This window comes from Primulina tabacum, chromosome 5 (assembly GCF_025594145.1).
Source record: "Primulina tabacum isolate GXHZ01 chromosome 5, ASM2559414v2, whole genome shotgun sequence".
NCBI lineage: Eukaryota > Viridiplantae > Streptophyta > Magnoliopsida > Lamiales > Gesneriaceae > Primulina > Primulina tabacum.
In genome coordinates this window covers 2,475,936-2,489,011 of record NC_134554.1, presented here as the reverse complement: position 1 = coordinate 2,489,011, position 13,076 = coordinate 2,475,936, and the positions used below count along the sequence as shown (strand labels likewise).

Here is a 13,076-nt window from a genome sequence, read left to right as displayed (position 1 = left end):
AATGACGGTCCATATTCAACTGTATCATTACCTTGAATTTTGTCATCAATTCAATTAGTTATCATATTCCACACACCAAACATAGCCTAAGTATAAACTTAATACGAGATATAAGAACTTACATTAGGATATGAAGAAATTTAAGTTTTTGTAATTTAAAAAAACAAACAAACAAAATTATCAAAATCAATTTCATATTTGAAGACTTCTAATATCAGTTTAAGAAAAATATAACATGCTTGTCACATAAAAATACAGTTCACAAGCTTCTTTAGTCTGAAATTTATCCGGTACATGTTGAAAAATCACGACAACAAGTTATACCAGTTACACCGTAAAAATGTATATATACATATCCACTAGTAATTAACTTTTTAATCAGAATCACAAATACTCAGCCCTAAAGCTTCTAAAATTTTTATTGAAATTTTTTTTGAAGTCATTGACTAAGTCTTTTTCATGGCTTAAATAAGAAACAAGCAGCCATCACGGTCGGTCTGTCCTGCAATTAAGATAAGGAGAAGTTGAAATCCTCATGGATTAAAATTATACGAATAACTAAAACAATATGATAAAGTACACAATCAATGTTGTTACATTCATTGAAGGGAAAAATAACATGTATATATACAGTATATGACATAAATTTAACTCATTTAGTCACGATTTTTTAATTATCGTCATCAATATTCGACCTAATCTTTTAATAACCCATTTATATCTCATAAATAATATGGAAAAAGGACATAATTAAATAAAATAAGAAGTATGCAACCAAATCATGGTTTATATATATTCCCTGATTCGATATTTTCAAATTTTGAAGTAATTAATCCGTAAGCATTATCAGCACAAATATAATCAAGAAATGTTAGATGACCATCCCACTAAATAATTACTTAAAAAAATTTTATTTCATCAAAATTTTCCCCAAAATAAGGATCATGGAAGGAGAACCTCGTGAGTGAATGAATGACACGGGAAATAGAGCTGAGTGAATGGCCTACCGACAGTGCACTCATTACTGCCATCTGTGCTAAACGAAATGGGCCACATTTAATGCTGCTCGTTTTCTCCTCTTAAATAAATGCACATTTGAAATTTTAAACTGCTAAATTGAGAATGAATATATAGTTTGGAAATTGGTTTATATATATATATATATATATATATATATAATTTTGATATGCGGCATGTTTATACTTATATAAGTACCATGTTTATGAGAGAGGCCGCCTTAAGACCAAAGAGTAGGGCGGAAAAAAGGGGGTCTATATGGTTTATCGGGGAAGAGATCGAGCTTCAAGAAATAGTGAATGATCTTATCAATATTATCCAAACGCATTTTCAAGTAATTGTAGTAAAACTTGACATGTTGACCGGGCATGGCATAAAAAGTAGTCTCTGAGACATCAATCGAATATTGATTAATACGTAATCACATTTAGCCAATTTGATTGGATGGAGAGATAAACATGTGTCTCTTACCATTGTTTCCATTATGCAATGTAATGAACCTATTTGGTTAACATAAAAAATGGGCTAGATTTATTCGAAAATAAATAACAATAAATAAATGAAGTAGATTAGAAAAAGAAAAAGGGGAATGGCCCGGCGATATGAGATATATTTCAAATTTTATAGTCAATGAGAAGTGCATTATCAGTTTCTATTGCATGTCCTCACCAATTGTTTATAACGCAAACGTTTGCAATCATTTTTGTTATTACTCTTTTACTCATTATTATACATTACTAATTTTTTATTGTAAAAAATTAAGTAAATGTATAACAATGTCTATTTAATATAAAATTTAGGTTGAATTTCCAAAAAAAAGAAGATAAATTGAGATGTATATTTGTTTTATAGTTCAATTTTCAAGACTATTTTTCCTGAATAAATTAGTAAAAGGTTATGTTTTGGCATATTATTATTTAAAATTTATTCATTTTATTATTTATAGATTAAGTTATAAAATTAATAATGCACTTTTTTATATGATTTGTGCATTTTAATTTATACGACATCGAATTTTTTTTGGAAAAAATAATTTTAATGATAATATTAGATATTATAGGTTCTGACATATACAATTTTGTATTTCATCATCACTATATTTCAGATAGTTTTAACATTTAGATTGAGAATATAATTTTGCACGCTAGAAAAAAATTTCCTGGCGATCCAGTATTCCAAATTGCCAGTCTCATTCCTAATCCAACGGAAACCGTCATTCGATCCAGTATTCCAAATTGTCAGTCTCATTCCTAACACTGGTGCATCGACATACGCATTACATACATGTACGATTTTTTTTTGCAATTCAATTGGTTTATATTTAAATGAATATCAAAATGTAATTATAAAAAAAAGTAAGGGATTATTCTGCAATTTTGATATATTAAATAAAAAATAAATAAATAAAAAATAAATCCAAATAAAAATTGAACCTACAATAATTAAGAAACAAAGACTTTTTTCGTTGAACTTATTATAACTTACATTAAAATTTTAACACTTTATTAATATATATAATTATTATAACAGATTATGATACCAATAATTAATTATTATACGTCTCAAACTTAATAATATAATATAGATTTATCCGTCGTCTTTTTTTCGATGCAATTGAACACCGCTTCCAGGAAAAAGCACAATCCTAAACCTTCGCCAACTCCCCACAATTCATCCCGTGCAGAAGCAAAACCATGGATAAATCAATCAGCAGCCAAAACCCTTATACGATAATAACGACTACTCTCTCAGGTCCACTTACCATTTGCTTAAATTTTTTTCTGTAAGTTGATCAAAATGGATTTTTTTTCTACTAGCGGTTTTGTCTTGTCTTATTTGGGATTTGATTTGTGGGCATCTATATCTTGCAACAAAGAAGCTCACTTACCTGCTTCATTTGAACTATTGTTATCAAACGCGCCTTGTGCGTGCTGCATGGAGACACACTGCTGATTACTTTAGCTGCAGATGGAATTCTTTCCTGAGAAATGCTTGCAAGAACTTAAGGGTTTCATTGATTTTTTGGCACCATTAATTTTCCTATTTTAAATATTTCTTGATGTGTTTTGTCATTGAGATTGTAAAACTATGTTATTCAATTTACCATTGTATTCTCCCAATTGTTTGGAAAAAAGCTCCTCCCATTTCTGCCGGTGAACAACTTTAGCTGATATGTCTGCATTTTTTTCAACCATTGCTTGCCTCAGATCACTGTGAGCCCTGTCCTGAAATGGGCTATATGTTATGATGGCAAGCTGGAATGTGGTCATGGCTATAGGAAGCGTGGGAGGGTGTGTTGAGGATGGAGATATGAATGAAACAGCCAAAAAGATTTTGATCATTGCCTTTCATTTAGTTATAAAACTTACCCTATATTCACTAGTGTTTCGTCAAATTTAACCTGTAATTTCTAACATCACTAGTAACTGAATGAATTGCAGTCAAAATGGGCAGAAGTTCGTGTATGTGAAGCATGTGCTAAATTTTTGTGCGGTGGAATAGGAGGCTGTTGGGTTTGTGTCACTTCATTAAATTATTTTAGAGATATTTCCACTTCAAAGAAATATCTCTCTGTATTCTTTAACAAGTAAAACACTATAAAGGTGTCTTTATAAACTGTGTTCTAGGTTGGGGAAGATGAACTTTGGAATAAGTTGTATGAAGACCAAACAAGGTGTGAGGATAAACTGTATGAAGCTATTTACGGGTCTGCAAGAAAAAGAGCTAATGAGACCATATATAAACTATGGAAACAAGAAGAAACAGTCAAGGATAAGCATTTATTCTGTTTGTAATTGAGGAAATCCTACTCTTTTTTTATATACTTTTTTGCTGATTATCTAAAGTCCTGTGCTCAGGATTGCAGAGTTCAAGTGCCCGGAGTCCATTGTTGACTATTACAAACCACTCATGTCATGGCCGACAGTGGATGACCAAGCAGGCTTTACTGAGTCCCCACGGTGGTCCATGCGTCTAGCAGAGTTGCCTAAAAAAACCAATGAAATTTATTATTATATCCATCCAAATGCAACCTAACTTCCGTTTATAGCCTTCTAACATAATGTTTGCAATTACGATAACTTATTTCGTAAAAAATTATGTTTATAATATTTTATACATATATGTTGTGTTTGCTCGATTTTAATTGAGGTTAGCACCTGTGGTTCACTCAAACTAACACGGGTTAACAGAAAATTAAGAAGACTTCAATAAGGTACAAGTACAACTCATCTCACACAATAAAATACAATTATCATGGTAATGCTTGATTTTATACAATAATGTGTTAAAGTTAACATTGAATCACAAAGACTGTGTACGGGCCTCACTGAAATTGGATCTATCATGTTCATCTTTCCATGATAAGCATCGAATCGATAAATTTCAGAGCAATGCCACGACTCTTTAACCTCTAAGCTAAAGAGAACTTTGCAGACGTATGGCAATTCTAATGCAATAAATTGGAAATTTTGGCACTCAGAACTGCCCATTTCGAATGTCCCTATCAAGGCGATCTGCATTGAGAGTTCCTGGAAGTTCTCTAAAATCTTCATTAAAAATAGAGTATGCACTGAAAAACGCAAGAGAAAAGTAGTCAGAGAAACAAAATACCAGAAACCAAAAAGTTGGTGACATGGTTATGTTGGTTGGTTAATGGCAGATTAATTGTCATCATTTCCCATTCTCATTTCTCAGGTCTGGAACAAAACATTTCTAAAGCTGAAGTTGCTTTTGTACTTAAATATCAGTGTTCTTATCTGAAGAAACAGTAAAAGGAGGAAAAATAGAGATGGGAATGTCGAGCAACATATAAAACTGTGGAAAAAATGCACATAAATAGGCACTTCAAAAACTATCGTAGCTTTGAAGACTTCAGATATTTCAAAGACTCGAGCTTGTACCTTATATCACCAGGCTGCCGATGCCCAAGATTGCAGAAAATGATAATAAAGCCCGTTCCAAGTATCTGAATAATTTTGGTGGGATTTCCATAAGTAAACTGAGTTTAGCAAATAGGAGAAAAATTTAAAGAATTTAAGTGAAGAAGAAAGCCCATCGACTACGTCATCCTTGCATTCAGATGACTTAATTTGAGCCTTCTATGCAGAGAAAATAAAATCGCCAGTTGAGTATAGGTTAATGGTGTGTTTATCTTAATCATGAGTTGCAGTAACTTAAAGGCTGTTTCTAGTTTGACAAAGCATTAAAGCAAAACATATCCAGCTTACACAAAAGGAATCAAATGCGAAAAATAAAGGCAACATTCTAAAATTGCGGTGTTTCTTCATATCTTTATCCATCATTTTCCCCCAAAAAAATAAAAAATCACAGGCACCTAAATTGTACCATCATGAGACCAAAGAGCACTCAGCTCCATTTCCTGTACTTCAAAATCTTTTAACATTTATAACAAAGTTAGGCCAAAATTTGGATTTTCAGAAGACTGTCTAGTTATGGAGAGAATTCTGCAAAGACAGTAAAGCATGAAATAGTCAAATTGCAACAATTAAAGAGTACAAAGTACAATGTCCAGCATGATCAATCAAGCATAAAATATCAGGCGGCACACATCAAATTACAATTCACACAATTAGATGAGAGAACCCAAACTACATGTGCAATGCTATTGGTGCACTGAAAAGAAAGTGCATACTCACGTATAAAGGAGCAACATCCAATTGTTGGGCAACATGTGCCAAAATAAGCCATCCTACTATGGCTAACCACATCTTTAGTTTGACGGAGAAAATTGCCATCAAAAGCATATCTATGAGGAGAAACAAGTTAATCAAATTGTTTCAAGCATATTTACGTAAAACGTCAACAGAGTAATTATTTCTCACCCGGTAGCTTTAACTTATCATGTAAAATGTAGAAAAGCCTCTTTTTCCATCTGCTGGTTGATTCCGGAAGTTGAAATTTCTGCATGAACAGAAAGTAGATTAGAGTATTCACACATTTAGTCATTGCAGAATGAGATTCCAAAATCACTTAAAACTGACTACATCTTCATTTTCATTGTCATCAAAATTGTCCTGAATAAGCTTTGAAGGTGGCTTCGGTTTGATGGCAACAATAATTGATTCTGAAAATCAGCATTATGCGACCTTGTCAGAAATATAATACTCCAATAATAGTATAAAATATTTTGCAAAATGTGAACAAAGAAATCCAGCATAATATTATGAGCATGAGGCTTTGAGAGAACAAACATGGTCAGTCGAAATCATGTGTGGGACTAGTTCAAGTGAACTTGTAGAAATTTTGAGCTGTATTCAAAATAGATATCATAAGATGATAAAAAGAATAGAATAAAAAATATCATACGGCTGAATCCCAGACTACAACTAAATCAAGAATCGGTGAACATGGAAAACTACATTCCCCATTCAGTTGAGTTTTAGACAATCAATAAAATGTACCGCTAGTACAAAATAGAGAAAAAGCTAACAAACTTTTTAATTGACGGAATCAGGCTTTTAAAGAAGTTTAAATGGTGAATGAATAAGGCACTGCTTCAACATATTTAGTTTTATTAGAAGGAAAATTAATATTAGTATTTCAAATTTGCACAAATAATAGGAGATCTTGGCACTGGGAAAAAGATTCATTACCGTAACAATATACATAACAGTCAAACAATAAGATTCAGCTCTCTGTTCTGAATTGTTTGTTTGAAAGACAATCTAGGAAGTAAAAAGATGCTTTCTTTTCATTGATCACTGTAAGTTGTAGGAACATAATGCAGAATCAAGTAAACATGGACAACTTGGGTTACAACAATATACTGGATCTTATCATGGATGGAGTTTTGGGGAAAACATATTTTGAAACATGTCATCTTACTATGGTTGGTATTGTCGAGGAAAACAAAATTTCTTATCTACATTACCGAGCAAAATAATGAACTCATTTCTTTGAAATAATCAACGACCACACACAAACCATACAAAACATGACTTTGTGCAACTCAAAACAGAGAAAGATGCAACATACAATACCAATTCTAACAAATAACAATTAAAGACCATACTCAGACCTCCGTTTTGGAATTGGACTGATAGATCATCACCATTAGCATTGTCACTCAGAACATTTCCTCGAAAAATAAGCTTTATCTCTTCAATGGGTTTGAGACTATTTCCAGCAATCAATCTTCTCAATTCTCGAACCTAGTTGTCATGAATCACAAGTAAAATCATCTTACATATTACACAATAAAAATACTCTTAATAGATAGATTGAAAGAGAGTGAGCGAGAGGGAAATTGCTAAGTTAACAAGAAAATAATAGTAAACTTCTTCATCAATCGACAAAATGACACAAAAATTATTCTTCATAAAATATGCACACCGTCCTTTTATAAAAACATTGAGTACCAATGATGAACTTAAATTTGTCGGTTTTCCACCTATTGGCATATCACATCACGTGATCATCAAATGAAACATAATTGATCCCACTGAATAGACAGTCGTGAAGGCCATTATGGTGATCTAATTGATTAATTTCAAGGAAAAGTTCATCCTTTAATCAAATGACATGTGCATGGCGTCCACTAATTCAATAACTAAATTCAACTACACACGATTATTCAAGTAATAGGCAAAATACTTCATCGAAACATATGGAAGGCATTTATCCAGCTTTGGTTATACAATGACATAAATCGCTCTGATCAATTCACTCAAATCAACGCCACGATATCTTCCTGAGCACTGGTTTCCTCGGAAAAAAATAATCAATTCAGCCAATGCTATAAACTTCAAATCAGCTAATAAAATAATCAGAATTAGAGAGAAAATTTAAAAAAGGAATTAAATTCAGAAGGTGATAGCCGTACTTTTATAGTAGAAGGGAGCGACAGGCGAGAAGGAGGGGAAGGACCGATGGTCCTAACAGTGATCTCAACCACGCCGCCTTCGTTCTCCGATGCGTTCCCTGGTTTGAGATCCGCCATTAATCTCCACTCTCGTGGCTTAATCGTCTGTAATTTAGGCTCAAGAAGAAAAAGTCCTAATTAAAAAACCATAGAGTAGGTCTAAAATAGACACGCGACTGTCGACCCCGTATATAGGTTACTTTTCACATAAAAAAAAAAAAAAAGTAAAAAAATATATTTGTTAACAGTCTCGTCGATTCTAGGATTTATATATGCAATATGTATTGAACTAATTATATTGATAATCAAAAATAATATTATTTTTGATGAATAAGGTTTGATTATTTTTGATGAATAAGGTCAGAGTTTTTATGTAAAAAATAATTGCAAAAATTTTTGTTAGGTCATCTCGCGAGACAATTTTATAAGACGAATCTTCGATCCGACTCAATTCATAAAAATATCATTTTTATACTGAAAATATTATTTTTCATGATAATCATACAAAATATCTACTCAAAAATAATATTTTTTTATAAATCGAGACGTTATTAACCTATGAGTTTTTATGATAATTATATAATAGAAAATATTATTTACACTAAAAAATGTTAATCACACTTCGTTTCACCTAATTATTTCATAAACTGATTATTATACTTACATTGTTATTTTCTATTTTTGTCAAGACAAATGATCTATATACGATAAATACATGAAAAAATAATCAATTTTCTTTTAATAAGATTTATTTTCAAATTAGAAAACCTTTTGTATCATAAACTAAAGGTGTGATTATAAAAAGGTCATCAAGTCACGATTTCAAAGACGGTGTGACTTGATCATCGCATATGAGACGACTTGATACTGTAGATTGTGCAAAATAATTATTTTATAATTATATCGTAAATAGTGAAAGAACCCTACTCCAAATATTATTGATACATATTCGAATAGAAGTGAGTCTTATGTGAGACCGTCTCACAGAAAAATAATTATTTTATAATTATATCGTAAATAGTGAAAGAACCCTACTCCAAATATTATTGATACATATTCGAATAGGAGTGAGTTTTATGTGAGACCGTCTCACAGATTAAAATCTGTGAGACGGGTCAACTCTACTCATATTCACAATAAAAAGTAATATTCTCAGCATATAAAAAGTAATATTTTTTTATGGATAATCCAAATAGAGACCCATCTCATAAAATACGCCTCGTGAGACCGTCTCACACGAATTTTTAACTTCGAACATATGTTTCGTTATCAGCTATACTTTTGTTAAGATAATTACGTACAATTTACCATCTTCGCGTGCACCTTTAGAAAAAAGAGATTGAAAAAAAAGAGAAGATATGCAATGATATATCTGAATGGCTGCTGAATCAACTTTTCTTACCGAGAAGTCTCCAAAATTTTCTAGCCGCTCAATACTCGGAAAATACACGACCTGAATAAACTTTTCTTACGAAGAGAAGATGAAGGTATCATTGAAACTCGACGACGATCGCCACCGCCAAAGTCACCGTCATCTGCCACTCCTCCTCCGTACCAAGATACCCATCTCAATCTTCAATCTACCGTTTTTTTCTCATTTCAGCACCTCCACAACTAATCCTTCACAGCTCTCACTGGCTCTTTCGACCAATTTCTCCACCGGTCCATCCCTGAAACTCTCCTACGCAACCGCCGCCACCGCCACCGCCACCTCCGCCGTTGCTCCTCCTCTGACTCTCACTCTTAAGTCAGGCACCGGCCTCTTCGGTTCCCCCAATGACTCCCCGCTTAACATCTCCGCTCAATTCTCTTTCAACCCTTCTAATCCCAACAACCCAAACCCCACTTTCTGTCTGTACTTCAAACCACAACTGGGCTCTTTTTCTCTCCGAAAATCCACCTTCTCACATTCGAAACCCGATCTCAGCAGCTGCGGCTCCAGTACTGATAATAGTTTTGACTCCAATTCATTCGATTTTGTGCCGTTAGAGAGACCGACTATTGGTGTCAAGGATTCTTCGGTTGGAGAAAATGAAAAAAATTCAATCTTTAAAGGGATACAACTCGCCGCGGCGACCCAAATGACGGTAGCCAAGAGGGTAGCGCTGAGTTTCAGATGGTCGATGGATTTTCCAGAGGAAAACTCAGCAATCACGATGCCGGTCTTAAGAATCAAGAAAATCGGTATTCAAAGGATACCGGATTATCACGTTTTGAAGGTGGAACGTGATGAAACGGTTGCAAGAAGAGATGACAGTGAGAGAGAATTAGAGTTATTGAAGGGCGCTTGCTCTTGGATGAAAAAAGAGTTGACTGACTTAACAAGAGTTAACAAGGAGATGCAATGTGAGTTGGAAGAAATCAAACTGAGGAACTCTGAAAGTTTTGAATTAAAGGGCATTCAAAAGCAGGATAATATTTCAACTCCCGGATTCGAGCAGTCGAGGCGCAGGAGGGGCAATGGGGTCGAAGAGAATGTCAAAGGCTGGAAAAAAGAAGAGAAGAAGAACAATGATAAGAGGCCAGGCACAGACTGTCGAGAGCGAATTGCAGAAGGCTATAATGGCAGCTGCAGCGCTTCCCACTAATGTCAAGAGTCGGTAAGCAAATGTATGTATAACTGAGATTGGTGAGTTTCTGTTTGGGATCACATGTATTTAGCCGCTTGCTCCCGTAGTCTTCACTAAATATTGAGTAAAAATTACGAGTCTTGTTTAGTGATCCGCTGTTGAGTATCCACTGGGGTCTGAGAGTGGTTAAATACTGGTATAACATCCTCCTATGATTCGAATTCTTGAACTGTCTCGAATTCTTGAACTTCGTATTGGATGTGATTATTTACTTGCACGAAATTTTGTTTTTCCATCCCATTTGATCCCAATCCTCCAAGGAAAAGCTCGTGTATCATTATGATTTGTAAGCTACCATTTTCTCTCTATTGTTACCGTTTTAACACAAATTTGACATGAATATGAAAAAAGTGAGGAACTAACGTTGAGTATTTGCTAAGTAAATTGTAAAGAAATCATTTTGATTCACGACTTTTCTTCAGCTTTGCCAGGCCCAAATGAACTCTGCTTATTATGCATTACCTTCACAAGTTTAAGCGGATTTATAACGAGAATAATGTGAAGTGTGACGAAATGTCATGATCAAGCTTCAAGTTTCACAAATTATATGGTAAAACTTTTGTATTGAGTGAAGTGTTCTCAAAAAAAGAATGATACCAGAGATATTTTATTTCGATGTTTGGCTTTTTTTTAAAAAAAATATATATTATTAAATATTTATTTGTAAAATAAAATTTAAGAGTTAAAATGTATTATGAAATTGAAAAATTAACTTAAATTTTATTATTAAAAAAAAAACTAGATTTTTTTTCTCATTTTCACGTTTTTTACATGGTTAATATGATGGTAAACAAAAAAAAGTTGACCTTTCTTTTCACGTTTTTGTCCAATTTTGACTCTTGAGGTTTAACATTTGGTTTTTGCTTGAGGCGTCGCAAAAACTCTCGGGTTAGCTATTTTTATCATACACTTACATTTGAACTTAAAAAATACATTATTTGAGTTTTGGGTATTCATGCATAATGATTTGAAATTAATCTCGGTGTATGTATATCTTTGGGTGGATAAATCATTTTACCAATGGATTGAAATGTCGCAAGTGGTGATTATTTGCTTACAACTACAACCCGAGTAAATATTAATCGAGGCATCACGAATGGGGGCAATCTTTGTCAGTGCTAAAGGTCCAGTTGTTATTCAGATTGCAGCAATGGTTATGTGGAGCATTTGGCATAACGACAATGACATCATGTGGAATTGAAAGGAATCTGACTTTTTTACTGAAAAGGAAGTGAACTTTTTCATTCTTAATTTTTAAAAGAAATATAAAAAAATTTAAACCCATAAAAAAAAATTGATCGAGTTTTTAATCAATGTGGGTCAATTTTGAATTTAATTTTCATCATTGAATCGAGATTCAGATCGAGTTTTTATCACGAGATTGAGTTTTCACCACCTAGGTCGAGTTGAGTTTTCTTTTATATTTATATTTTGATTTTGAGTTGAAATTTTCATTATGATAATTTGAATAAACTTTTTACATTTGAGATGAATTTTGATCTAGTTTTTATCGCTTGGATTAGGGATGTAATCGAGTCGAGCCAAGCCGAACTCTTGAATGTTTGAGCTTGGTTCATTTATAATCGAGCCGAGCTCGAGATTTATTTAACGAATATATGCTTGGCTCACGAGCTTATTCAAGCTTTAATCGAGCCAGCTTAATAAATATGAATTATACATTTAAATTTTTATTAAATTAATTAAAAAATAAATTATATATTTAAAATATATATATATTATTTTTATTAAAATTTGTAAATTTATTATAATAAATAAAATTAATGGATTTTTCTATATATTTCATAAATAATATGCAAAATCAATAAATTAAATATCAAAACTTTTATTTTTTCATTTAAAAATTACTCATAGAGCTACAAGCCGAATACTGTAAAACTTGAGTTTGATCTGTTTATCTTAACGAGCCTCATTAAACGAGCTCAAACGAGCTTTTATCGAATCGAGCTTCGAATAGGTCACAAACGATTTGGTTTATTTACATCCCTAGCTGAGATTGAGTTGATTTTTTTTAATTGAATTGAGTTTGAACTGATTTTTTTTTATTTGAGTAAAGTTTTAGTTTTTATATTTGGATCACATTTTTATTTTAATTTGAACTTGACATAAACAAAACAGTCCATTTGGATATCAATACCTTTTATTGAATTGTAAATGAATTCCCATACTGTTCTCTCGTTTTCCCGTCGAGGAATGTAAATTCCTTGAGGTATGCCTGTTTGATTGTTTTTGTTAAAGCGAAGCTGGTCACTGGAAGTATGCCTCAATGTAAGTTAAACCACAATGTCAAAATTGTCTTGCAAACCATGCACTTCCGGTTAATACTCGGATCATAAGATCTGCATCAACACATAGACACCAGGCAATATATGAATTTCCATGAAAAAAGACACTCAAATCTTGAAAACATGATCTAAACAATGAGGAAACAAAAACCAAGAACGCCTCAGATAGTCGATCTAACATCAAAACAAATGTTCAGACGGTAATTCCAGATATAATCAACCAAATGATCCTCATCGGCCTCC

At 32.7% G+C, this 13,076-nt stretch overlaps 2 protein-coding genes across 6 annotated transcripts; one reads left to right on the top strand and one right to left on the bottom strand.

Annotated features, from left to right (window-relative positions):
- Positions 1-2,641: 2,641 nt before the first annotated feature.
- Positions 2,642-4,158, top strand: LOC142545430 (uncharacterized). Of its 4 annotated transcripts, XM_075652617.1 has the most exons (4): positions 2,792-3,372; positions 3,459-3,530; positions 3,645-3,691; positions 3,876-4,158. In XM_075652617.1, exons 1-4 carry the CDS (start codon positions 3,262-3,264, stop codon positions 4,051-4,053), a joined length of 408 nt encoding a protein of 135 aa, XP_075508732.1. In that variant the 5' UTR covers positions 2,792-3,261; the 3' UTR covers positions 4,054-4,158. The 4 variants fall into 4 exon arrangements, 1 of the variants encoding a protein (XP_075508732.1); XR_012820272.1 differs by lacking the exon at positions 2,792-3,372 and adding an exon at positions 2,642-2,769 and having other exon boundaries at positions 3,645-4,158; XR_012820273.1 differs by lacking the exons at positions 2,792-3,372; positions 3,459-3,530 and adding an exon at positions 2,652-2,769 and having other exon boundaries at positions 3,645-4,158.
- Positions 4,159-4,267: 109 nt separating this feature from the next.
- Positions 4,268-8,081, bottom strand: LOC142545429 (uncharacterized). Of its 2 annotated transcripts, none has more exons than XM_075652615.1 (7): positions 7,862-8,081; positions 7,058-7,190; positions 6,021-6,103; positions 5,862-5,940; positions 5,676-5,785; positions 4,920-4,984; positions 4,268-4,588 (listed from the first exon to the last, which is right to left on the bottom strand). In XM_075652615.1, the coding sequence occupies exons 1-7, from the start codon at positions 7,976-7,978 to the stop codon at positions 4,495-4,497; spliced, it is 681 nt and encodes a 226-aa protein (XP_075508730.1). In that variant the 5' UTR covers positions 7,979-8,081; the 3' UTR covers positions 4,268-4,494. The 2 variants fall into 2 exon arrangements, with proteins under 2 accessions (XP_075508730.1, XP_075508731.1); XM_075652616.1 differs by having other exon boundaries at positions 6,024-6,103.
- Positions 8,082-13,076: the final 4,995 nt, after the last annotated feature.